Source organism: Haliotis rubra, unplaced genomic scaffold (assembly GCF_003918875.1).
Source record: "Haliotis rubra isolate DU_JTF1 unplaced genomic scaffold, ASM391887v1 Scf226, whole genome shotgun sequence".
Lineage (NCBI taxonomy): Eukaryota > Metazoa > Mollusca > Gastropoda > Lepetellida > Haliotidae > Haliotis > Haliotis rubra.
The window spans coordinates 1,070,047-1,097,711 of NW_025766292.1; the positions used below are offsets into that span (position 1 = coordinate 1,070,047).

Here is a 27,665-nt window from a genome sequence, read left to right on the forward strand (position 1 = left end):
CTCCTTCATTAGTAACCTTGATTAAGAAATTAGTGGGGACCAAAAGACTAGCCGCCACATAATTAGTAACTTTTGTTCCTCCGGGTGTTTAAGTTAAGTTAACTGTGTTATTGTACCATCAACAGCAAACATTTTAAACAATATAACCATTAGGTTTCCGTTGTTGTTGATCGGTATACAATAAACTGTAATAGGTTCGAGTTAAAGGGTTTTAATATATTAACTACTTACTTTGTAACACGACGTTTTGAAGTTTCTTCTTACTCCTTCACCTGACAAAATAAAGAAGTTCATATAATAAATCTTTCACTCGTGTTCATCACTTCTAAATACCCTTCAAGGACCTTGTAATTTGATCAATACAACTTAAAACCCTAATATAATGTCCGGTAAAGGAATGAGTGAGTAAGTAAGGTAATATCCCATCAATGTCACAACAACAGCACACACATGGTATTGTAAATGAATGGAGCTCCGCGCGTATTGTAACATGATAACAGATAACGTGTTTTTTCAACATCTCAATTTTGATTTACATTTTTTGGCGTCGTCAACACTCATAAAACATGATGTAATTTGTGACAATTGTTTATTCTGATTTAATGAGACGACTAAATTAAACGTCAGATTATATTTATGTCTGTGTTTCTGGCGGCTCGTTACGTTTAATCTACCTGGTTTGATAGCATGAGCAGACATCAGTGATTTAAACAGATATATCCATTACTAATTAATATTACATACATAATGAGGGTAAAATTAGACTGGAATCTTAGCCCCTCGTCGGATATCATCCCGACAGTTCCTCGATCGTCCGCTAAACTCCTGAAACAAAATCAGTAGAGCAATTAATTAAGCGGATTAAAGACGTTACGAGATGTGTGCACTTGATCCACTTTGCCACCTAACGTGGCATAATGGCAGTAATTGAAGACCTTTGTTTTGCCACTTTTTGGTTGAATGTCGTAGTTCTATAGAGCACTCCCGGACCAGTTACCTCTTACCCCTCGCTCCACTGGGGAATCGGATTATGTGATACGGGTGTTTGAACATGTGTAATTATGACATCATTGTCTTTGTGGTAAATAACAGCTAATCTCGCCCACTGTCTGCAGAGCAAACATGTTGTATCATGATAGGGTGGTTGTTCCACACTTAGCAGTTTGTAATGCAATCTGTCAGTTTCGCGCTATATCGAGGCAACGAAGACCTGTACGTAGGCAACTGACGGCATTGTTTGTCAATCGCGTACTGAATTGACATCAATTTCATGTTTGCCTCTTGATAACGGTTTGTCACACCGGACAATATATTACTGCAATCAGTGTCAGTGTATGTGCTGTAGAAAGTGCAATAAACACTGTAATATGTCAGTTGCAACACTTTAATAGCAATATCGAAAGTAAGGTTCTCATACAGAGAAACACGTTCTTGAAAGCCAGGGGAAAACGATACACAGTAACAGATATTTAAGTGCAAGTTAAGGCAATACAGGTCGATAAATAACAATATTGTGCTAACAAAAGTCACCTCACTCATGTATTATGATGCAATTACTAACGATAATACAGAATACTGAAACAAACATGGTGAAAAGACTCACGAGAAGACACTTGTATCTGACCTGTTGTGCAATTGTTCCCTTATACTCTATTTCTATAGAGGCGTTATTCCCATGGGGCAGTGTTACTTGATAGATTTGTCCATTAAACATTTACACTTGCAGTATTTGTTCCGAATGGAACTTGTTTCATGTAGAACTGATCACCTGGACATATACACCCACAATCAATCAAATATCACATCACATACTATATAGAAATAATGATGCCTAAAATGTTTATATAAACCAAATATGCTCATCAAAGTCATAAAGACACACTACAGTTTGATTACTCCTCTTTAATAACAAACATTTGGTAAAACTTTGAACGTTTATGTGATATGGCCATAAGAAGGACCGGGTTGTTGCTTTACCAACCTAGAAATGTAACAATATCATCTTGACATCACATGCTGATTGATGACTGGGAGATTACATGTACTATGTAACCCTCTCTATACCCTCCTATCAAATATGACTGGGAGACTACATGTACTATATAACCCTCTCTATACCCTCCTATCAAATATGACTGGGAGATTACATGTACTATATAACCCTCTCTATACCCTCCTATCAAATATGACTGGGAGATTACATGTACTATAACCCTCTCTATACCCTCCTATCAAATATGACTGGGAGATTACATGTACTATATAACCCTCTCTATACCCTCCTATCAAATATGACTGGGAGATTACATGTACTATATAACCCTCTCTATACCCTCCTATCAAATATGACTGGGAGATTACATGTACTATATAACCCTCTCTATACCCTCCTATCAAATATGCCACATATGTATTTTCAGCTGTGTTCATAGATATTATCAAATCAACGTCCTCATAACATTTGACATTAATAATGCAGCTTAAACAACATGCCAGTCTGGATCCAAAATATCTTTGCAGCCTGGGATAAAAATAATGTATAATATTGAAAACTACTGATATGAAATGTCAATGATACACGCGTCAGCTGACCCTAACATAACCCCTGGCAAGGTGAAGGCTCAGTTGCCTACAAGACGTAAACGTAATGTGGCGCTGAACGTCAATATTTGCGCGACTGTGACTTGCAAGGATTCGTGTGTTGACTGTGTGATTGTTAAGCATGTGAAAGGAAACCAATGGCCATCATTGATAAGTACATGGAATGTTTGCTCTATATGTACACGGTGTATAATGTGTTTACCTTTACAATTAGTGCTTGTCCATTGCAAGAATAGAGGGCATTAACTACCCACCAAAACCGAGGTTTTATACTGCAAGGTTTCAGGCGCTCTATGTTTTAAACTCGCCTCTATTTCGTTGTACATGATCTGGCCAGCTAGTTGATCAAAGACAAATAAATTACGTGGGTACATAGTTCCTCCGCCAATGCATTACATAGATGGATTAAACTTTAAAAACCACACATTCAGTCGGAGCCACTCTCCTACAAACTGTATACACGGGTATCTCATATTCATTCAACCTGTTACCACATCTTGCAGTTAAATGCCTGTCGAAATCAATACAGTTGCTGAAAGAGACTATCATCATTTTAGCAAAACAACTATATTTGCAGACAACCCTTAGACGACTAGTATCATTCATAACAATGAGAATATTAATAACTCGCCTTTTCCAGGCTAGATATCCTGCTCGTAGCGCACAATCTGATCATTACCCCGGGTAAGCCAAGCTAGAAGGTTTATTGTCTAACGACTTATTTCGCCGGGTACCCATTTTCTGCTGGGTGAACAGAGGCTATTTTATACAAACTCACTTGCCTAAGGTGAGATCACATGTGCTTCGTTGTGGGGCAGGACTGAAGTTCTAGATATTCTCAGGAGTCAAGCTGTCACACACGATCACCCATCTAAGGACTCTCCGCCCCAAACGTTGCTTAACTTCAACTGATTTGTGACCTGATCTCTACATGCACAGGGCCATACATCTCCACATTTATTTCTTTAGTTTCACTTTTACCGGTTTTAGTTGAGTGTTGTAAAAAGGCGACCACAACATCAACCGTGACTTGGTTGTTTTGCCAAACAGACCAGTGCGATTAATGTTGGTCCATTTCCGTGGTGTGCACGTGATAACGTGTGGGATCTCGAGATGCCCTACTGAATAAATGATGGCCGGACTACCTGGCCGGTCCTGAATCAATTACACCACGCTGTCGTCACCTAGATATACACGGCTATTTCATCTATGTCTAGTTCGCCATGATCAACACATCTTGTTCTGGCCATGGTAGCCGTCGTGTTAAGTTATATATTTAATATAATCCCTCAAAGTACAAATGACTGTCATGCGAAACTCAGATACTTGAGAAAAATATAAAATTGTCAAGGACTAAACAGTCAGTTTATGTAGCCTTTAAACTTGTCAATCAATCACCCTCTCGTTGCTCTCATAATACTTTCATAAAAACATCTTTACTCGGAGAAAACTTGAGAACTATTTTGAAAGGTTTACCTGCATATACAAAATATGTGTTGCATGTGTGACCTGTCGAATATCCTTATTCTATATGTCAGTGCTTCACTGAAGCATTTGTTTCTGACCATGTATAACGGAAATCCCCATGACGTCTCTCATTCTCCCCCTTTGTGCATGTGCAGAGGATTTCTTGTACTGGTGACTGTGATCTATGCTGTAACAGTATTGCGTGCACTATGTATAATCCTACAAACTATAGGTTTTTAAGCAAAGAATTCTCCTGAAGTCATTCAGCACTGGTGTATTATCCAACCGGTACCCTAACCCTATTATCTCACGAGATGACAGGGAAATGCGATTATTCGATTGCTCATTCATCTCAGATACCATTGAATGTTGATACCATTGATTCTAACCCGCCTTGGCCATTTCAGAATATTCATTTATCCAGATTGATTCCAGCGAACTGGACCGATTATTATGTACACGTGAATATACTAATAATATCACATACTGGACCTAAATATCCCAGTAAGCCAGGTAGTTGCTACATGTCTAAGATAGTTGGAGAAATTATTGCATGCGAGGGGTGACAAATCAATAAAACACGATCGTAACCAAGCCATAACATTTATATATTTCTAGACACTGCAGAAATTTTGAGTCATTATTCAAGAGTAAATCCAGCGCTTACGTCAAGCGCGTGTTTAAATATTGACCTTTACTCTTCAGCTGTAGTGAAAACGATCTCCGGTTGAATATAACTGTCAGTTCAGTTCGCAGAAAACACAATCAGTGGTACGCATATGTATATACACAACATACAACATGTATTCAATATAGGTCAATTTAAGATAATAACTTACTTTAGTTATTTAGACACTTTAAGGTAATATTACATTTATATGTGCGATGAATATCGGTATATGTTTCAGAGTGGATAGTTTTTCATGTGATAATGGGTATCGTAATTTACGTCACATATAAAGCTACACTGGAATAGGAAGAAGCATTTGTTGTAAAAGAACTTCGCACTGAAAAACGATAGTGAAACTAGTCTCGTCAAGGCACTGCTTTGCGAAATCTTTATTTATAAACCCCACGTACGATATATCCCTCTCGTATAGTAGTCGGTGTGACCCGAATCTTGTTGCTGCTGTTTACGGTGTTTATTGTTTCCATCTCCTCTCATATTACCCATCGTACGTGTACTTCCATTAGTCAGTACACAAGACAGCATGGTCTATGAATGTCAATTTCACCCACGTTGTTTACATCGCTGCCATTGGCGTGCCAATCAACATCGGCTCAGCCAATGACAGCGCAGCATATTATTTATACCGGTTTACATTGTTGCTAAGCCGGGCCTTATTCACCACGAGGGCTATTTATTTCCACTGAATGAATCTGACCCTCAGTTGTGACACGGGCCCTATTCGACGGGGAAAACGTGTGGATATTCATCAAAACAGAAGTAAATAACAACAAGTGCATATTACAAGTGAGAAGTCGGAATTAGTTTTGGTCATATGAGAAAGGGTTCCGATTGTAGTTGCACTTTCCACTTGGATTTTAAAGTGTAAGTTCTTTTCGCCGGCTCTCCCAACCGGCAGTACCACAGCTGATCGGACTTCGTCAATCTGCTGAATGACAGGTGTTCATATCAACACGCCGCCGTCAACAAGACCCGTCGCCACAACTCACTAAAACACATCACGTAAGTGCAACTTATCTGTTTCAAATACACACACAGTGCGACATATCATGACAACTCATGGTTTTATTGACATCTAACGGGTAAACATTTAAACGCCGTTATGTTATGACGGGAGCTAAGGCGTGTTGAGACCGGCTTCAAGATCGGCGCTCTCTGTCAGCGGGCTCTGCAAGTCTGTCGGAGCTTGTCTTCGTGCAATCACAGTTGGTCAGCCGGGAATTGGGACCTTGTATATTTCAAGGGCAGCAGTGGATTATAGTCAGGTTTTGATAGTTCTACTCCAATACAACAATTCCTATTTCGGCTGTACATGAGGGAGGGTCACTATTGGCTATGACGGACTGACCAGTGGATGTTGGCTTGCTTGTATGTATTGATTCTTTAAATGACATTCTCTCATGATATTTTGACTTCGTAGCATATATTTACGATCCTTTACATGAAACAGTGAAATTAAGAAATGTTGATTTCACTCTTGTCCCATGATTATCTTTTGATGTAGCATGTCAATTATCGTGAAAACAACAATGTGTACCATTCTGGACGCACCTGTTCATGAGGACGACAAAGGACATTTGTATTTATTAAAACAATTCCTTAATTACACCCTTTCTTATTCTCGCACCTTCTGGATGGATCGTTGAACCACCCACTGTCCAAACCCGTGGTGATATAAACAACCTTGTCGATGAAGGAAATCCCTGCTAATGGCATTACGTCACGGTTATCGATTTCCTCCATTTGCTCAGCACCGCGGCTTCCACGAGTCAGATGTCCTTACCGTGGACTTACTGTAATTAAGACCTATACTAGTATTCAACTAAGGTATTGATCATAGTTTCAGGATACCAGGCATCTCCTGTTTCAGCATGTAGGACGTATTGTGGCATCGTTGTTATGTACAGTATTTCATTTCATCTTGGTGTTGTTAAACTCAGATGTAATTAAAGTTCATTATTTGACATTATTGCTCAAGCCTTGTATTAGCTAGTGAAGTTCCATTGATGTATACTATATACGTGGTCTCTCGACCAATGTATACATCCACAGATGATCAAATTTCAATAAATCTGTCAACCCATAAAGTCTCGATCTGACTAGGGCGAAACGTCCCCCCACCCACCCCCGGACACCCATGAGTATGGGCCACACCTGACCGGGTTCTTTGGGCTAAGGGATGATTAGTTGTCGCTAGTTGGAGCATCATTGATTGGCGGAGCAAGGGTCGATAAGTACGTGCACAGGTAACCCAATTAACCATGAAGCTGATTACTCTAATTAAGTCTGCCGGTGCAAGGCTAGCGGGACAGGCAGTCAGGTAATATATGTGCGGAACCATGGAGCAAGTCACGTCATGCACGACACTTCCACCATAAGCCAGATGTAACCATTCCCTAGCAGGAACATCTACACATCTCTATAGGGTCTCTGGACAACTGAGCACAATACTTACGGGTCTGTATAGGGTCCGTGGACACAACAGCTGAACACAATGACACAGAGACATTGTCAAAGATACTGTAAGCTCGTGCTGCCTCGAATGTGTAGAGAGAATGCCTGTTCATAATTTTAGAAAAGAACCCCTCTAAAATGCCGGTATTAGATTCTATGGTTCGTTTACTTTGAAATGTAAATGTTATCACTGTTACTGGATGGTGGTTTAATACGATATCCTTGCTTTCTTCCAGTTCATTTAGTCGACCAACAAGAAGCCAAGACGAAGTTCCCAAACAGTCACACGTCCAAATCCCCAGCCAAAATGCCAATTCTAACACGTGACCATTTGGCCAACAAGTTCCGTCAGAACTGGGCCGCCAAACACCCCCTTGATTCCTGCAGCGGGGGAGGGGTCAATCTAGATGACAGCTTGACCAGTCTCAGCTGGCTTCAGAACCTCAACATCATGAACATCACGTCCCCCACACCACCTCCTAGTCCGGGACCACAAGACACCTCCAACCGAGCCTTCAAGAACAACAACAACAACAACGTGTGCGTGTTGACCACCGTCCAGCCCCCCAAGGTTGACTCGCGTATAAACCTGGCCGACCCCGCACCAGCCTGCCTCGGGTACGGCACAGACTCCATCGACTACAAGGCCAACCCATATGTGAAGCCCCCCTACTCATACGCTACACTTATCTGCATGGCAATGAAAGAGACGAAGAAGAATAAGATCACCTTGTCTGCCATCTACAACTGGATAACCGAGAACTTCATGTATTACAGAATGGCCGAGCCGAGCTGGCAGGTGAGATATGTCCCAATAGTATTCCGCCAACCCACTTACTCAAATGGTACAACAGTGTTAGTTCAGACACTAATCTCACGGCCTTATCCTGAACAATAGGTATTATACGCCTGCTGAGTGTATGACATATGTTTATTGACACACACATTTTCATTATAAGAAACAGTTATATGCGTCATACTTGCAATTAGATATGGGCAGTATGCCGGATGGAATTATATAAATAATTTGTAAGTCAGAGAAAGTCGTTTCCCACATACTAGTAATAACAGCCCTCCTTCCCCCACTGAGGTACACAATGGGCAGAGCCACCTGGGAACCATGTCACCTTCCGTAGCCTCCCCTCCTCCTCCTCCCCCTCCCCAGCCACATCTTCAGTCAAACAGGTCATTGCATCCACAACAAGACAGAGGAACAAAGGCTTCAGCTGCCGTTACAATGGGTATCTGGATGTATCTATTGATTATTGTTAATAAATAAGCATTGTCGTCGTCATCTTTGCCCCTGAGAGTGTGTAGGCGTTACTAATACTCAGTGTTAGTACATCCGAACGCATATGTTATTATGATTACCTTTCTGGATATCTGGTATCTGGATATGTTTTCATCTTGTGTAGAAATCTGATTTTAAACTGATGTTGTTCTGTCTTTCAGAATTCCATACGCCATAACCTCTCTCTAAACAAATGCTTTGAGAAGGTCCCCCGGCGCAAGGACGAGCCAGGGAAAGGTGGTTTCTGGAGGTTGAATCCCGAGTACAGCGATATGATCGAGAATGGTATCTTCAAGAAAAGAAGAGGGAGCAGGGATTCCTGCCCAGCCCCACCCGCCAAGAAGATCAAGAAAGAGGAAGACCCCTACAGCTTTTTGCACGACAACAACAAGAACCAACGCGAAGACAAGTTGCTAAGCAACGGCTCAGTGATACATTTCAGTTGTCAGGATGAAGATGAGGAGGAGGACCCTGCGTTAAAGGGGGACTTCAACTGGACCTCTATATTGAGTCAAGACATTGAAATAGCTGGGATTAAAATCAAAACAGAACAGCTGCTTAATGACGATTCCGATGCTGGGCCTTTAATAGCAATGAGCCCTCCTAGTTCAGAAACCAACTCAGACGATTTAGGTTTGGACGACTTGTTGTCCCAAACAGACCTCGTCAATTCGGATTTCGCTCTAGATTTCACGAACAATTGTCCCTTGGATTTAACCGTTAGTGGCACAGGAATCAAGGCACCCGATTGGTGGGAAGTTGGGGTTAATGGTCGCAGCAGTTTGACAGACATTGCCAACACAAATGACAGCCGTCTATCAACACCTGTCCATCAACCTGGCTATGAAGATCATATCAGCTGGGATGATGGGCCTAGTGTGGCAGATATTGCTAGTGCTTTCGACGTTGATAATCTGTTTGACATTGAAAACATACCAAGTCCTCGATTATTATGAGGAATCGTTTTATAGACTACCATCAGCATTACACATTCAGTGTGTACCCTAGAAGGTTCATTGAGGAGATTACACCAAAACAGTCGATCGGGCTCAGGGCATGCTTGTGAAATCAGTATTGTAATGATGTCCCGTAAATAGACGTGCCAAAGATATGTAAGGAGCTTGTAAGGCGTGATGCCTGAGAATGGACAACGACATAGGGTATATCTTGTACATATCAACCTATTTATATGAAAGACCAGTGGTATATGTGATCATTCTCTGCTCACAGCTTGAGACCTGCCGTTGTATATTTCAAAAACACGGTGTAGATTGCAGGCCTCGGTTTCACGACATACCATCAAACTCGGGAAAGTTTCTTTATTTCGTATTTAACTGGCATATAAGTGCTATACTTTGACTTATCTGCAGCTTTGATTCCTGTTTTAGAAAACACGTGAAATCAAAACCACTTAACAGTGCATTCCAGAGTGTACTGATATGTACAACAGTGTCTCTTTCACATGACGAGTGATTTATCACGCTTGACGTGTGTATTGTTAATGGAGGCGGTCCAAAGAAACGTTCAAACATTGTTTTATAACAAACGGTGTAATTCCGAGGTCTGATTCCCGTGAAAAATGCACTTGTTAATGGTTGTACATTGCAGATGTCCATTTCATTTACATATTTATTTCATTGTGTTGCGTGAGTGTGATACTGACATGCCCATCACAAATCCGTCCATATTTATCTATTTATATCAAAATTGTGATATTTTTCTAAAAAAAATGCATTTTTTGCGAGAATAAATGCAATGATTTATTGAAATATATTGTACATGTATTCCAAGTGGAACCCTTCAAGGTAGTAGTTCCTAGCTGCAGGTATAGATAGGATACCTGGTCTAGTTATTGTATGCCCTGATCAATTCTCACTGCATTTGTAAAGTAGTTGTCATTATCGGATGCTGAGCAGGAAATACCTCTGTAACCATGGTAGTCAACGACCTTGTTACATAAGAGATACAGTCATTCCTCATGTTCCATTAAGGTGATAAGTATTTGGAAACCTCTTTAACCCCTTCTCCATATACCATGGATATGCATATTTTTAAATTGAATTTTTGAAACATACGGGAGAAGAATAGTTTGTACCACTAAGCACCACAATACTGTACAGAGCATAGTAAACTCCAGTAATAAACTGTATCACTGGAGCAGTCCACACGTTTAAATTTGGGGGTGAGGGGTGTCTGTATAATAGAATGTCTGATAAGACATTGCAGACAAGTGAGCTCGTAGTATATTACTGCAATCTGACAAGCTGGCTGTACGCCTCGATGAGATAAAATACTTGAAACGCCACCAAGGCTTTGAAAATTTGCCCCGAAGAGGCCTAAACAAACGCCATGCAACCTGTTATAATGACGTGATCTGATTTGAAAATATGTTCCAACTTGATTAATTCACACACGTCACTTGGTTTAAATTTCTGAGATTCTCAAAGCCGTAATGGCAGTATCGGTGGGACAAAGTGAATGTTTCCCTCAATATGTCATGTATTGTGTTGAAACTCGGATACATTCTATTTCCACAAGGTAACACGCAGCAATCCTATGGTTACAAAGAATACCCATGTAAATATTTAGATTCAATTGAAGCATTAAGAATGACTTGATCAATGAAGATAGGGGATAGGTAAGTATTCAAGTTGTTCAAGGTACAGTTTTCACAGGGGACAAAATCCAAATATGAACCTGGCACAATATGATTATTCAAGGTGTTAAGAGGTCCTATATTGCCGTGTCTCCGAGTCGTGTATTTGCAGTGAAATATATTCACGGCTGTGACATTAGACGGGTCTATGAGAATGCCTCTTGTGAGGGTCCTCTACCTCGGGGAGATTAGTGCTGGTGTAAGGGGCAAGTTCAGACAGGCCGTCATAGGTAATGCTATACCTCCGTCTCGGAGTTTCACATGTACGTGTTATCTGTAGAGTTTATCGTGTGGCATTCCATACGACTGTTAGTAATCATTATTATTCGTTTCACTTATCAGAGGTGTTAAATGGAAATAAGAGATACAATCTGTTTCGCATAAATGCAAAATTGTTGGAGAGTTTAATGACCTATGATGTGATGTGTCGACTTTGTGTCTGCTTTTAGTGCATTTATGTCGATTTCACAAATATTTCTTTTGGTTTTGTTTAAACTGGTTAATGTTGAAAGATATATTTATATTACGATTCTGTGCAATGTATAAAGATTTTAACATCACGCTCAGATCAGCATGGTATACATACTAAACCTAGCTAGTATACACAGATACACAACACCAGAGAGCAATTAAGCGCTTGTCGAGCGTTTATTTTTTGCTGGCTTGTCAATTTCCTGTCAATCATAAAGCGTGTCGGAATACATTTCATGGTAGTGCTTCGCTACAGTGTCCGGGGGAGAACTGAATTGGCTTTGTGTTGTTAATCCTGGCGTTTGATCCGTTCTGAGACGTGTAGAGACAAGTGTGGGTGCTCGTAAGCTAGCCCGGGTCTGCTGACTGATCGCCAGCAGTGTCGGACATACAGTATTGATTGTCAATATTTCTAGCAGGGATATCGACATGACATCGACAACGTACATACCGAAGTTGCTACTGGTGGGCTGTAAACACTATTACAAATGGCACACATTATGTGCCAGATCTTTTCTCAATAAAGTTGCAAACAAAACCTTCTCGGCGGTGTTAGTTTTAGCAGTTCTTTAGAAACAGTATTACACGTTTTGTATGCTAGATGTATATGTTAGAGTCAGGTATTAGAACTCTACTCAAGTCTGATCCACAATCTGTGATATTTCTGTGTGAGACTAGACAGTATTGACGTAGAGTCAGGTTGTGTGTTTTCACAATCGTATTTTTTTAATTGTTTACCCATTTTACACTTGAGACATGCATAATTTCGCTTTTTCTGACCTTATGGTTTATCAGTAAAAGCCGATTTCAAAACCTGTGGTGTTGGTATTGAACCTTTGGCAAATATTTCAAAATGACATTTCTCAATAAAAGACTTTGGTGATCAATGTACATGTCACTTTGACTGAAGTGAAGGCCAGTTGCTCATGAACCTGCTCAATGTTTACATGTGACAGTATACTATGTTGAATGTGGAACGTGTTGAACCTATATGTAATATGTTTTTTGTTTCAACTGATCTGGGCCCTTTCCACAAAGTGGTCTTAGCGTTGAGAAGATGCCTGTGTTAAAGTATGGTTGTTACAGACACCTTAGCGCTAACATTCCTTTGTGGAATGGCGTCCTGGCTTGTTTACTGGGCACGCGTGGTAGATATCGTTTTCAACACATTACCGTTTTTCACTATGTAGCATTATTTGTGCGTTACCTTACCCAATGGCTTGCTTGTCCACCAGTCCCATGTTAATATCACCAGAATAGGTGTATCACGTTGTCTCCCTCTGTGTGTCAGGAGACAAGTGATGCAAACATGTTATCAGCTGTTATATATCATATCGTGTGATTCCTGTCATATTAGATTCCAACTAAGCAAGGCTTGTACATTTCCGTCCAGACCCGACCCTGTCCATATATTTCACAACAAAAGCTAACATAATCCTATTGTTAAAAGTGAATGACATACTGTTATCATTTCATGAGTTTTTATTGAAACGTCTTTATTAAAACTCGAAACTGAAAAGTGCATATCAAAGATTTTTCATCACAAAATATTTAAGATGTACTTTTCTAATCCCATCATTATCTCACAAAAGTGCAACCCTAAATAGTCATATTCTCCAAATGTCTTACTAGATATTGTTGTTAAATGATTTCAAACACACTCGAGTATTCATCCCAAGTATTCCCGCCACGTGACCAGTATTTCGACATGTGCCAGGCTGTAGCGCCTTGCTGTGTCATCCGTTCATATGTTATACAATGTTAGTGTGGTTTCCACGAGCGGTTGGCTCGGCCTGTGTGAGGACATGGTCTGTGATGTTGTGAACATGACAATAAAATCTGAACAAATACAATCAATACTTGGTTCTTAATATGAGAAGTGTATGGAGTGGAGCTGGTCGATGGTGAAGTAAAGTGTTGCGGCTGGAGAGGAGGGACGACGTCGAAGTCGTCACGACCTGCTTACTGTATCCAGGGTCTTCACTGGTACACACCGTATCCTGACAACTTCAAGAATTGGTGGATGAGGCCATACTATAAACCACAAGCCTTCAGCTGGTCAGGATACGATGTGTACCAGTACAAGGGTAATACAACAAGTTTCACCTAGCTGGTGTAGTGGGTAGGGTGCATCATGTCCAGAGAGCGGCAGGTCGGTCGATCTATCTCTTGGCAGCGCCATTCCAAAAGATTTATAAAGAAAGTCACTGTACCTGGCGCTCAGCATGAAGGGAATAAATCTAGGACTATTCGATATAGAGTCAATACACAGTGTCTGAGTGGGGTATACATGTCTACAGCATGCTGTCTCCGTGGTCGCCTCGTTTTTGTCGTTGAGGCTACTAACAGGATCGGGTGGCCAGGCTCGCTGACTTGGTTGACACGTCATCGTATCCCAGTTGCGTAGATTGATGCTCGTACAGTTGATCACTGGATTGTCTGGTCCAGATTCTATTATTTACAGACCGCCGCCATATTGCTGGAATATGGCTGAGTGTGGCGTAACACTAACAAAGCAAACCGTGGGCCTATGAACCAGTACAGGCAGCCACACACACATACATCATGCTATATACAATATAACCTTGAAAGCGACATTACACCCATCTCATCCCACCTGTATCTTCATGATAGTCTGTGCAAATATTTCTAGGTTTTAAGCAAAAATATCACGTAAGATACATTTGGTGCAGATTCATTTATAACCCATCTAAACAGTGCACGTTGTTCTTTACTTTCGTCATTGACTGAGAAGCAAAACCGAATACCTTGTGATAATGGAAGGACATATATTTAGCAATGAGCCTGCTTTTAAAATTGCAAAGAAAAATTTTCAATTTGTTCACATTTGTATATGGTTTATTAAAAATATGCTGGTTTGAAGAATCATTGTTCAAGAGCTTTGTCAATATTCAATCGGCGCAGGCCCCAGCAAAGGTAAGGGTAGAATATAATCATTTATTTTTAAAAGTAAGATACATTATCTTGCAATCAAATATTAGTGCGTTGTAGTGGCCCAAATATTCACAAATGTACCCTTGCATTATTGTCGTTAATAACGACGGTTTACATACAACTGAGTTTTGTGTTTGTAGACTGAAAATACTCCACCAGGTACCTCCTGTATGTAGATAGTCACTTTATGGACTGGTTAACCTTCTTACCATGTAAATCTGACAAAACCTTGACAGTGATCTCAAGGGTAATCCGGATTCCAGATTATCCATTTAATCTCGATCCATTCACACTGATACCTCCATTTCACCACAAGCAAGTCACATAGCTGATCCAGAATGAAGTAACATATTCACAGACATTGAACATTTATTATGTCAGAAATCCTTGGCCGAATTTAGCTTTGAGTAATTACCCACGACAGCGCCCCGTGATTGTTGATGACAAGGCTATGTTGAACAATGTGTGTGTAGTAGATGTGCCACGAAGTCCCGGATGATTAACACCGCGTTCCTCCAAGCCACACTGCATATATTATTTACTATTTGAAATGAAAATTTACTCTTGTACACAGCACAGAGCTAACAACGGCTGTAACTGCGATCTTGAAGTGAAACAAAATCGGAAGGATGTAGTCTCACTGAAGTGTGTGTGTGTGTGTGTGTGTGTGTGTGCGCGCGCGCGCATTAATACAGAGGCAATGTTGAATAATTTAAGAACACTCCACGTACATATACAAAGCCTGTTTGTGTTCTATCCTGGATAAAGCAAGCACATGCATGAATAATACATTGTTTCTCACATCGTCAGTTCTGTGGTCTTCGCGCACATGCACGCATGATAGAGCATATGTCTTTGGTGGCAGTTCCATACCTATACATTAATGGTGTTGAATACAGTCCCAAAGTGGTCAGGTCATTTTACTCTGTTTTGTGAGGTTTTATCTGAAATTCGATCCACTTGACAGCGCGATATTGACAATCGCTTGACGAACATTGACACTTGTGTACCCAGCACTCCTGTTTCGGGCTTGCCGGGTTCCCCTGTGTTCCCATGGTGCATTGCGCACAAACAACGATCAACACATTACTCACATAGCGTTATTGAGCGAAGACAACGTCGAAGGAAATGGCTGGTAAAATACATGGCGGTGTCCTGTGTCGCAATCGATTCGAGGTGTCGGAGATTTCAGGAAACTGCTTTATTGCGTGAGCCGGTGCAGTCCGGCAACGTTGTGCATACACTGATTAAAGGTTAATATAGGTAAATACACGACACAACACACTGAGTGTAGTCAGTGTAATTCATTATGTAGTAGACCAGCTGTGTAGAGGGGGACCAAGTCAAACATGTGTACCTGTTGTGTGACAAGTCGTGTCCTATGATAACAACACCTCCGAAATAGATCGCCTTAATTCTAACGTTACCCGTTGGCTAGTGAGTGAGTGTGTTAGTTTTACGCCGCACTCAGTCATATTCCAGCTATATGGCGGCGGTCTGTAAACAATCGAGTCTGGACCAGACAAACCATCAGCTAATAGGTACAGGAAATGAACCATGACATCGAAGTTCAATTCTGGGAAACTGTTCCTCTATGGAATTCCAAATCGATCATTTTTCATGAAAACGAAAACAAAACCGATGTTTTGCTTCAGTTCATACTGAGAAGGAGGATACCTGTTAAGACTCACCGAATACTTGACCCTAGTCACGATGTTACATCTCGCATGCGTTACCAGTCACACACCCAAACAACACAGTAACTGACTGCCTTGGGATCAATGCCACTTTGAACAATAGCGAGTGCGTTCTTGGACCAAAGGTCATGTTTGTCATTGTTTCCAGTATTCCACTGCGTATTTTGGCGTACACAAACGCATCATATGAACTGTTACAGTGGTATTGTGCTAGTTCCTCTCCTCCATATGTACTAGTGAAGACCATTTCTGGTGTTCCCCACCGTGATGTTGCTGGAATATTGCTAAAAGCGGCCTAAAACCAAACTGTCAGTCAGTCAGCCATATGTACTACAACTGAGACTGTCCCAATTTAACAGGCTGAAGTAAGTGAGTGAGTGAGTTTGGTTTAACAAGGCTTTTAGCAACATTTCAGCAATATCATGGCGGGGGCACCAGAAATGGGCTTCACACATTGTAGCCATGTGGGGAATCGAACCCGGGTGTCCAGCGTGACAAGAGGACGCTTTACCATTAGGCTACCCCACCAAACCAACTGGCAGAAGAACCTGCCAAGCATGAATGTTTTCATACAAATATGCAGCTTGGTGTGTGACCCATACGGTTACGTTGCTTAACTGCTCATCATTTATATATTATGTCATTCATAATGTTGCCATGTCCCAAGGCAAGGTTTTCTAACCAGCAGTTTTTCCCCCACATACTGTCTAAAATCCTATTGTTTGGTCTAATGAGAAGAGTATTTTGCCAAGCATGAAAGAAGCTAATGACAATACCACAATGAGAACTGTACTTGTAAAATATTCAACATTTACTCAGTAACCCATCAGGCTTGGTATTCAAGCACTGGAAACATTTTCAAACCTGTGTAGTATGTGTAGCTCATTCTGTGCAACTGGTTTCTACTTCTCAGGGAGTAAAGCTCAATGGGACCAATGATATATGTATACATTTATATGTCTACTGATTAACAATCATTGTGAAAGAGATTCCAGTCTTGTGGACCTTATGAATGTATATTCATAAACCTACAGACCAAATGAATGTGGCACTGATGGTAAATAAATGATTTATTCCATGTGTTTACAATGGTATGTACATGATCAATGAAGTATGTTACATCAATGGAGTAGAACAGAAGGACATGATGAGGTAAAATCCACACATGTCAATATCACATCGTTATGAACATGAAGATCAATGAATCAGCTATGATGGAACTTGGTTCCTTCTCTGTGTTGAGGTGTGATGCAACATCTATCTGATACCAGTTTAATATTACTGAGAAGATAGAAGTATACATGTTATAAATTTAAATGAGAATATCTCAGATTCTTCTCCTGAAAAAATTATCTGAAACCTTTTTGCATGACACCTACAAACGTACATGTGTAACACAACTTCCGTCATTGTTCTTGCCACATATGGATGCATCATATTTTACACAGATAAAAGCTTAGGCATACCAGAATGAAAAACTGCAATAGTCTCTTATGACCATAAGCAGTGATTTTACACATATCTCTTCAGTCAGTCAATCAAAATGGACCTATCTTATCCATATTAATTTGTTGGTTAATAATTGGAAATGATTCTTCAATCCTGACTGATGAAGCTTCACCAGGTCCAGCTCATGTAACAGTCTTCACTTCCAGGATGTGTAACAGCTGATAATTCATTATGATCGTGAAAGTCTGATTTAGCAGATCTGTATTTCACATGAGTTTCAACCAGTCTGCTACATAAAGCACCACTGTATATTGGCATGACAACACTCCTTCATGCACTACAGATCCTGAAGCAGCTGCATGGAAACATTTTGTGAACACGTATAACATAAAGATGTCTTGAAATCTGCACATATAGCAAGAGTTCCAAATGAATCCTGTGATCTGATGTTGAGCACATGTTTGAGACAGCTGGTGTTGCTGGTGAACAGTCACTTTCTTACACTCCTGTTATACTGCATAAGCACACAGCGTCACACTGGTTGGTTTAGTATACTCATGGCAGATGCTGGCCCTGAAACATGGACATGGTCTCTAATCTACTAGAATACATAGTGTAACCCATAAGATATTAGCATTAATCTGAACAGAAATTTTGTTCAAACATATAGCTTAAAGTCTGAACAGAAGTCTGAACACAGAGTAACCTGTAAGTTATCATCTGAACAAACAATTTAATGTAACAAGTCTGAGCAAGTTACCTGCCCCTGAACCACGTGCAGTGTACATTACACACACACACACACACACACACACACACACACACACACACACACACACACACACACACACACACACACACACACACACACACACACACACACACACACACACACACACAAGTGTTTTCACCATTAGTTTGGACTCACCTCAGAACAAGTCCTCCATTTCCTTCATGAACTGATCATAAGCATCGTCTTTGGTTTTGGTTTGTGCTGCAGCCACGGGTGTCGGCACTGAGGACGTGCTGGAAGATCGCTTCTCCTCTTCCTTGCCTAGAAGAAAAGAGTTTCCAAAATACACAATCTGATACATTGAGAATTCTGCGGACCTGCCAACCCGGGAATTATGTTTTCAAGGATATTAACAAAACTTAAACGAAACATGTCCAAGTATAACAAGTTTTTAAACAATGATAAGAGATTAAAATGAGCACTTCTAACAATACTGATTTAATAAGGTTTTAAGGTCAATCCCACATCTCAAACAAGCTGTTTGCACCATAATAATGTGTTTGTACAAATAGTCACAGCAGTTTCACAAGCCATTTGTTTAGTTCCTATACTAACCAGTTGTTTTGACTCTCCCCTTGACATCCTTGATGCCTCTCTTGACCTTGAGTGCCGTGGGCATGAACCTTGTGACATCTCCCAGGACATTCTTGATCTGTGGTTTGGCCTCGATGGTGGCTGTGTTCTTCTTCTCCTCGTCTATAGACTTGAGAGGGGGTTTCATGATGCTGGGTGGGGCACTGAGAACATTGGGGTTCATTGGGGGTGCCATCCCTGGGGGGAGGGGGATACCTGGAGGGGGAATACCAGGTGGTGCTCCAGGCGGCCGTATCATTCGAGGAGGACCTACACCTAAAACAGGACGAAGAGAATTTTGTTTATGTGTGTATATCAGAGTATTAAACACAACTATCTCAAATGTTTCACAGTAAACTCAATATATTTATGACACTTGAATCCTCTAAGACATATACCCATCTTACCTGGATGACCTGGGTGTAGGCGTGGCCCCACACCTCGTAGACTTGGTGGCAGGCCTGGCGGGGGGCCAGGTGGGAGACCCTGAGGTCTGCCAGGTGGAGGGCCTGGCGGTAACATCCTGGGTGGGGCCCCAGGGGGTGCTCCTCGCAGTGGTGGGGGGCGCATGAACATGGGTGGAGCTCCAGGAGGTGGTCCTGAAAGCATGATAAGACATAAGAAACCATATACCTGTTAGTATCACAGAAACAACTATTCAAACTAATGCTTATCAATAAAGTAAAGAACTGTAATATGTGTGTGTCACTTTTGTCCTGACTTGAGTCACTGATCTTGTGACCTGTCACTTACCTGGGGGAACACCTGGAGGTACACCAGGAGGAGCACCAGGAGGAGCACCAGGAGGGGCACCAGGCGGGGCTCCAGGAGGGGCTCCAGGTGCTGTATGAGCTGGAGGGCCTGGGGTGATCTTCGGGGGAGGTACAGGTATACCAGGGGGATCTACTGGCTCATCCTGGGTACCAGGTGCCTTCATCTCCTCATTTGGATCATATCGGATTGGCTGCTTCTGAGGCATGGGCAGATCGTCCTCATTTTCCTGTACAAGTGAAATACATGTCTATTAAAAAAAAGCAGAAATACAACAAAAGTTGGAAAAAATTTAAGTCTGGTGATTTAAAATGCCTGTGAGGGAAAATTTCAGCAGTAAATTGTTCATATCTGGACAAACAGATCCCTGATCATCCCTACTTCATCACCAGATGTCCTTCTGTCAGACACTGACCTCATCCTCACTGTCCTCCTTTTCAGCGTGGTCCACATTCCCCTCATCCTCTGGCACCTCCTGCCCGGCCATCATCAACATCCGTGCCTGAAGAGGCGACACCTTAGACTTCGACTTGGAGGTCAGTCGCAGTCTTGTGTCCTTCTCAACTTCATTGACATCTTTAGTGTCGTCATCCTCAAACCGGATTCTACGAAGTTTAGCTGTCAAAGGCAAAGGGACAGACCATAACATCTAAATTTGGATAAATCAGTAGAGAAGGCATTCAACACAAATAGAAAGTACACATTTTTTACCATCTATACATGAATTGTAATTCAGTTTGGAAGGACACTTTTGTCACCACATTCTGTCATCATTCAAAGACCTTGTGTTGCACATTCAGATTTTGGTGCCAACCAATCGAAAACATTATAGAGACAAAAATGCTGGTTTGGAAGGAAATTCATTTGCTGGTGACACTTGTATGAGGAAGATAATGCACAATCCAGTCAAGACATTTAATGATGTTTCAAGGGACATGTTTTAGAATGAATAGTCAAGTAACAGTGACAACTTATCATAACAGCCTGTAGTCTTATTGACTGCATATTTGATATGGTTGAAAGTTGCATGTACAGTCATCCAAAGCTAGAAATAGCTGTGTACACGTTCTGCCCTAATCTACTGGTGATTCATTTAAAAACGTTTAGTTATTATAACTTCAAAGAAAATCTGTTCCATGATTGGAAGAATTTGTATCTTTATCATTTTAACAGTGATAATACATCCTACTATCAAGCTATTATAATGCATTTTTCTAAGTACCTGTTTACAATAACAACTAACATAAGTGTAGCACTCTAGTACATTGCTGGATACATTGTACATATGAAACCAGCTTGATCACTTATCTGACTTTCATACGCAAAACCCAAAACCGGTACTGAAAAACTAAAATGGTTGGGCCAGGACATGGTTTCATATCATCTTGAAATAGATGTTGATATCAGAGCCTGATATTCCCAAGTTAAGGCAAAGTGAACACAGTTACCTCCCCTGAATCAGGCAATCCGACAATGCCAACATCAATGTTTTCATACAGGATATTCCAATCTATTCTGAAATATTCACACTTTAGTTCGCAGATTGTTGCTAACTGATAAATTGGCCCAATAGATATATGACAAATTATGGCAAATGAACATTCATAATGACATTATGAGGTCCAGATGAAACCTGAATACAGAAGACAGCTGGTTACACTTTGATCACAAGCATATAGGGCTCTGAATGGTAGCCAAAATCGGACTCGAGTACCCGGGGATAAAACCCGACCCGGACTTGAGTACCCGAAAACTAGAGTATAGATTTTAGTGAGAGCTACGTGCATGTGTTTTAAGTAGTTTTCAATGGAATTTCACACAAGAATGCTGCACTTATAAGTTATACCATCTGTCTGACTGACTGACTGACTGACTGAGTTTGGTTTTACGCCGCTTTTAGCATTATTCCAGCAACATCACGGCGGGGGACACCAGAAATGGGCTTCACACATTGTGCCCATGTGGGGATTCGAACCCGGGTCTTCGGCGTGACGAGTCAACGCTTTAACCATTAGGCTACCCCACCGCCCCTATACCATCTGTATTGAATAGAAAACTTACATGAAATCTTTTTTTAAAACGCGTGGTTATCAATTTGACGATACACAAACCTAATATCATTGATTTATTTGACTAGCATCGGTCTGTTTGGATGGAAACCAAGGCATCAGCGATATTCTTGCCATTAAGGCGATCTTCTCGCTCCTCTGGCAAGAATGTATGATTTGAGACTCCGTATCTGATGTAATGCCCTGTGACGGTGATGTAACCATGGGTGGCACAGCTGGTCATCTTATCTCTTGTCAAAGATATAGCAGGGGACTGCTTTAGAATATCCTTAAGCTAAGTTTTGGTGTCGGCATATTCCTTCATAAGGCAATTATGGAGGGTCTTTGGACATGGTACGATATAACTGGGATTCAGTGAGTGACAAAAATCACGAAAACCATTAACTTTAACAAGGTTCAAAGGTCTGAGGTCTCTAACGCACATAATCATGGCCTTGCGTGTGAGTGTCTCATATGTTTTTCAGTTGTAATCCCCAAAATATCCCTGCGTCAGCCTGGCTTGCTTTTTGACTGGATTTGGGGACAAATCGTCCACACTGACGGACTGGAATTTCATGTTAAGATGTTTTGTCATTGAGTTTGTTGAGCTCCCTGCAAAACTCAGCATAATGCCGCAAAGGCGACACTGTTTCGAAGTGTCAAAATCAAAATGGGCCCATACATTCGGCCTTTCTCATCCAAGACTGCAGATGTGGTCACGTTTAGTTTAGAGTTATCTCCCTTTGTCAGGTACTCGAGTCTTTGAATTTGGACTCGAGTCCTGCCGTACTCGATCCATTGCCAGGTACTAGAGTACCCATCATAGCCCTACAAGTATACTCTCCTTGAAAGAAATGTCATAAAGTTTTAAAGTATATTCTGTTGCCTACGTTGATGTTTGTAGTTAAATATTGTGTATACTAATCTATCAACAACAGACAGGGTAGGGATACTATACAGTGCACCTGAATTATTTATTGCTACAGACTATCCTGAAACCTTCAGTTACAAAAAAACAGTGAGTTGTGGTTGACGTCAGATGACTTACCTGGAGGTTCGTCCCTGGCACGGAAGTCTGGTGGTGCTGTGACTGTTACTCCAGCTGGTATGACATCCCCTGGGGGAGCCACTTGTCCGGGCATGGGGATTCCCACCTCCTCCAGCATCTCATGGGCATGAGCATGAATATGTTCCATATCCACATCCACTGTCCCAATATTCTCCTCTATCCCTGCACGATGACAGAAACATGCTCAAGTAGAGTTTACATTAACTCTTATACTTACAATTCCTACAAATATTTACCACCATTTAAGGTTATTGTCTTAATACATGAACATTATCAGCTTTGTTATGACTTTTCTCTTTAGTTCTCTCTCCTGGCAGATGTACCTTTGGGAAAACCACTAAAGTACTAGAGAAAACCTAAAGTGAGGCAGATTAATGACGTGAAACAAAGGACGTCATTAATTTGTCACACCATAATATGGCACATATTCATCCAAATGCTGTCTTGTCATTATTACCAAGGTTAATGTTAAAGGGACATATATTTCACTCAGATGACCACACCCTAACAGCTGCTATTTTAGTTGCGTGTACACGAACGATAAAGGATGTGAGAATCTGTCACCTTTAGCAGGGTCATATTCTTCATCTTCACTGTCACTCAGCTCTGGTGGGGGACCAGGAGGGGGACCAGGGATGTTCTTTCTCTTCCTGGCAAAGTACTCCTCCTGCATGCTGAAGCAAGATCACACCTGGTCAGTGGTTTCCTTGAGCATCCCCTACCCAACAACCCCACCGTATAACCACCACAGATACAAGCACCCCCTACCCAACAACCCCACGGTATAACCACCACAGATACAAGCACCCCCTACCCAACAACCCCACCGTATAACCACCACAGATACAAGCACCCCTACCCAACAACCCCACCAGATAACCACCACAGATACAAGCACCCCTACCCAACAACCCCACCAGATAACCACCACATAACCACCACAGATACAAGCACCCCCTACCCAACAACCCCAATCAGATAACCACCACAGATACAAGCACCCCCTACCCAACAACCCCACGGTATAACCACCACAGATACAAGCACCCCCTACCCAACAACCCCACGGTATAACCACCACAGATACAAGCACCCTACCCACCCAATAACCCCACAGATACCCCCTACCACCCCCACGGTATAACCACCACAGATACAAGCACCCCTACCCAACAACCCCACCAGATAACCACCACAGATACAAGCACCCCTACCCAACAACCCCACCAGATAACCACCACCAGATACAAGCACCCCCCTTTACCCCAGCAACCCCAGACCACAGATACAAGCACCCCTACCCAACAACCCCACCCACCACAGATAAAGCCACCAACAACCCCGGTTATACAAGCACCCCCTACCCAACAACCCCACGTATAACCACCACAGATACAAGCACCCCCTACCCAACAACCCCACGGTATAACCACCACAGATACAAGCACGACAATGTCAGTTAGGATGTCATCTTACCCAGAGTATGCAGAGGTCTTCTTCAGGATCCCAATTGGTGGGCGGTCCGGGAAAGGGAGGGGCATTTCATTGGGCAGTGGGATCATGGAGGGGACTGAAATCAGCAACATACAGCAAAGTGAGATGTTGGTTTTGGTGGACAAGTATCAACTGTTTCCCAATGAATGATTGATGAATGAAGACACAGCACAACAGATGTTGAACTATCCACAACTGACTGTCATACACTAACTTTGTAAATAATGTACATGTGTAGAATTTAGAATATTTTGACACAAGACCTTTGTATTCGGAATACCAGATGATAGCCTTAACCTAGACTTATGAAGAAGAAAAAGTAATGCATACTTTGCTGACCAGTATTGTAATCTTAAAGTTAAAACAATCAGGAGTAAAGTTTTATAAGAAAGGAAAAGAGATCCCATCCCAAACCAACATGACAGATTATCATACGTACTGGTTGTCTCAACGGGCATATCAGGCAGTGGAATCTGATCAAGCTGCACTCTCTCTGCATTTTTCACTTGCTCTGAAATATACATTCATTTCCTGCTATTAAAACAAAGAATCCTGTTATATAACACTGATAACATTCAGTAAATAAATGAAGATCACCCCTGTACATCCTGTAATACACCTGTTACTGTCATCTGTCCAAGTACAGGTGTCCCACAAAGCTGACACCTGTTACTGTCATCTATCCAAGTACAGGTATCCTACAAGACTGACACCTGTTACTGTCATCTGTCCAAATACAAGTATCCTACAAGACTGACACCTGATACTGTCATCTGTCCAAATACAAGTATCCTACAAGACTGACACCCATTACTGTCATCTGTCCAAGTACCCTACAAGGCTGACACCTGTTACTGTCATCTGTCCAAGTACAAGTGTCCTACAAGACCGACACCTGTTACAGTCATCTGTCCAAGTACAAGTATCCTACAAGACTGACACCTGTTACTGTCATCTGTCCAAGTACAAGTGTCCTACAAGACCGACACCTGTTACTGTCATCTGTCCAAGTACAAGTATCCTACAAGACTGACACCTGTTACTGTCATCTGTCCAAGTACAAGTGTCCTACAAGACCGACACCTGTTACAGTCATCTGTCCAAGTACAAGTATCCTACAAGACTGACACCTGTTACTGTCATCTGTCCAAGTACAAGTGTCCTACAAGACCGACACACTGTTACAGTCATCTGTCCAAGTACAAGTATCCTACAAGACTGACACCTGTTACTGTCATCTGTCCAAGTACAAGTGTCCTACAAGACCGACACCTGTTACAGTCATCTGTCCAAGTACAAGTATCCTACAAGACTGACACCTGTTACTGTCATCTGTCCAAGTACAAGTGTCCTACAAGACCGACACCTGTTACAGTCATCTGTCCAAGTACAAGTATCCTACAAGACTGACACCTGTTACTGTCATCTGTCCAAGTACAAGTGTCCTACAAGACCGACACCTGTTACTGTCATCTGTCCAAGTACAAGTGTCCTACAAGACTGACACCTGATACTGTCATCTGTCCAAGTACAAGTATCCTACAAGACTGACACCTGTTACAGTCATCTGTCCAAGTACAGGTATCCTACAAGACTGACACCTGTTACTGTCATCTGTCCAAGTACAAGTATCCTACAAGACTGACACCTGTTACAGTCATCTGTCCAAATACAAGTATCCTACAAGACTGACACCTGTTACTGTCATCTATCCAAGTACAGGTATCCTACAAGACTGACACCTGTTACTGTCATCTGTCCAAGTATCCTACAAGGCTGACACTTGATACTGCCATCTGTCCAAGTATCGTACAAGGCTGACACATGTTACTGTCATCTGTCCAAGAACAGGTATCCTACCAGGCTGACACCTGATACTGTCATCTGTCCAAGTACAGGTGTCCTACAAGGCTGACACCTGATACTGTATATCTGCCACCTGTCCAAGTACAGGTGTCCTACAAGGCAGACACCTGATACTGTATATCTGCCACCTGTCCAAGTACAGGTGTCCTACAAGGCTGACACCTGATACTGTATATCTGCCACCTCAAGTACAGGAGTCCCACAAGGCCGACACCTGATACTATCATCTGTCTAAGTGTCCTACAAGGCCAACACTTGATACTGTCATCTGTCCAAGTACAAGTATCCTACAAGGCTGACACCTGATACTGTCATCTTGGACAGATGACAGGTGACTGATACCCCATACTGTGTCACCTGTCCAAGTACAGCTGTACTACAAGGCCGACACCTTATAATGCCAACTTACCAAAGTAAAGCTGCATCTGCAGTCTTTTCTTGTCATACTCAAACTCAGCCTTTTTCAGTTCCACAGCATATTCAGGGTTTTCTTTGTCCTAAAAAGGGCAACTTGAGTTAGTTTGCATCAACATTTTCAAATGTTAACAAAATATCACTTTACCTTTGCTAGCTCTAGGGATAATGGTTGAAATATTAAATAATTAGAAAATATGGAAACTGAATTCATTTATCAAATGTTTCTTTACTGAAACTAATATATACCATACATTCCTTACACCCTCATGATACATACATAAAGTCTCAAAACTCTCTGAAATGTCTCCTTGAGTTTCTTTCTCTTGTCCTTCAATACTTTCTCATTCAGCTTAGGAGCCTCAATGGGATTGTACTCTGTAAGGAAGATGAAGTCATATAAGCAAGTAGTTCACTACATCCATATGTATTTATAAGGATGAAACATCTGTGGCATGATACATAACATGATTCATGTGAACTTTAGGACATTCTAATATCCATAAACCACACTGCTGTAAGGACAGGTTGATTAAGCAAATAGTTGACTTGAAATTCAGCAATCAGTTAGTCTTTGTCCGAAATCTGTTTTAACAATAACAGAGTGTATACATTTCAGTACCCACCCATGGAATCAATCTGCTCCATTTCTTCCAGCAGCTTCATTGGATCCTTCCCTTTGAGTACAGCTTGTCGCACCAGCATACGCTGCTTCTTGTTCTAAACACACAAGATATCATCTGAGAACATGTTAGCATTGTTTTTCACAATGTGAAAATTATCCATTTACAAATACAGACTTCGTTAGAGGAACAATTTCACACATTTATGACAATATGTTGGCCTATATTACATATATTGGGGCATATGCACTCACTTTAGATTCCTATTGATGCAAAAAAAAGTCT

At 41.4% G+C, this 27,665-nt stretch overlaps 2 protein-coding genes and 1 long non-coding RNA gene across 4 annotated transcripts in view; 2 read left to right on the top strand and 1 right to left on the bottom strand.

Moving 5' to 3' along the window:
- On the top strand, positions 1 to 17,864 carry LOC124277721. Its single transcript, XR_006898909.1, has 3 exons — positions 1 to 11; positions 11,500 to 11,503; positions 17,815 to 17,864. It is a non-coding gene; the product is annotated as an uncharacterized LOC124277721 (long non-coding RNA).
- Positions 5,435 to 10,264, top strand: LOC124277720 (forkhead box protein J1-B-like). Of its 2 annotated transcripts, none has more exons than XM_046713443.1 (3): positions 5,435 to 5,758; positions 7,447 to 8,009; positions 8,663 to 10,264. In XM_046713443.1, exons 2-3 carry the CDS (start codon positions 7,518 to 7,520, stop codon positions 9,455 to 9,457), a joined length of 1,287 nt encoding a protein of 428 aa, XP_046569399.1. In that variant the 5' UTR covers positions 5,435 to 5,758; positions 7,447 to 7,517; the 3' UTR covers positions 9,458 to 10,264. The 2 variants fall into 2 exon arrangements, with proteins under 2 accessions (XP_046569399.1, XP_046569400.1); XM_046713444.1 differs by lacking the exon at positions 5,435 to 5,758 and adding an exon at positions 5,903 to 6,124.
- LOC124277719 (WW domain-binding protein 11-like) overlaps positions 17,642 to 27,665 on the bottom strand; it is a 12,199-nt gene continuing 2,175 nt past the window's right edge. The window contains exons 3-15 of the mRNA XM_046713442.1: positions 27,384 to 27,477; positions 27,038 to 27,135; positions 26,753 to 26,840; positions 24,917 to 24,988; positions 24,460 to 24,553; positions 23,548 to 23,657; positions 22,963 to 23,145; positions 20,282 to 20,484; positions 19,849 to 20,095; positions 19,503 to 19,694; positions 19,078 to 19,371; positions 18,658 to 18,783; positions 17,642 to 18,302 (exon numbers count right to left, since the gene is read on the bottom strand). Of these exons, the coding sequence (XP_046569398.1) occupies positions 18,659 to 18,783; positions 19,078 to 19,371; positions 19,503 to 19,694; positions 19,849 to 20,095; positions 20,282 to 20,484; positions 22,963 to 23,145; positions 23,548 to 23,657; positions 24,460 to 24,553; positions 24,917 to 24,988; positions 26,753 to 26,840; positions 27,038 to 27,135; positions 27,384 to 27,477 (1,800 nt within the window). The 3' untranslated portion in view covers positions 17,642 to 18,302; position 18,658. The remainder of the gene's footprint in view (positions 18,303 to 18,657; positions 18,784 to 19,077; positions 19,372 to 19,502; positions 19,695 to 19,848; positions 20,096 to 20,281; positions 20,485 to 22,962; positions 23,146 to 23,547; positions 23,658 to 24,459; positions 24,554 to 24,916; positions 24,989 to 26,752; positions 26,841 to 27,037; positions 27,136 to 27,383; positions 27,478 to 27,665) is intronic.

Coding starts and splice junctions, on each gene's coding strand:
- LOC124277720 (XM_046713443.1), top strand. CDS start 7,518: ATGCCAATTCTAACACGTGACCATTTGGCCAACAAGTTCCGTCAGAAC. Junction 8,010..8,662: donor TGGCCGAGCCGAGCTGGCAG/GTGAGATATGTC, acceptor TCTGTCTTTCAG/AATTCCATACGCCATAACCT.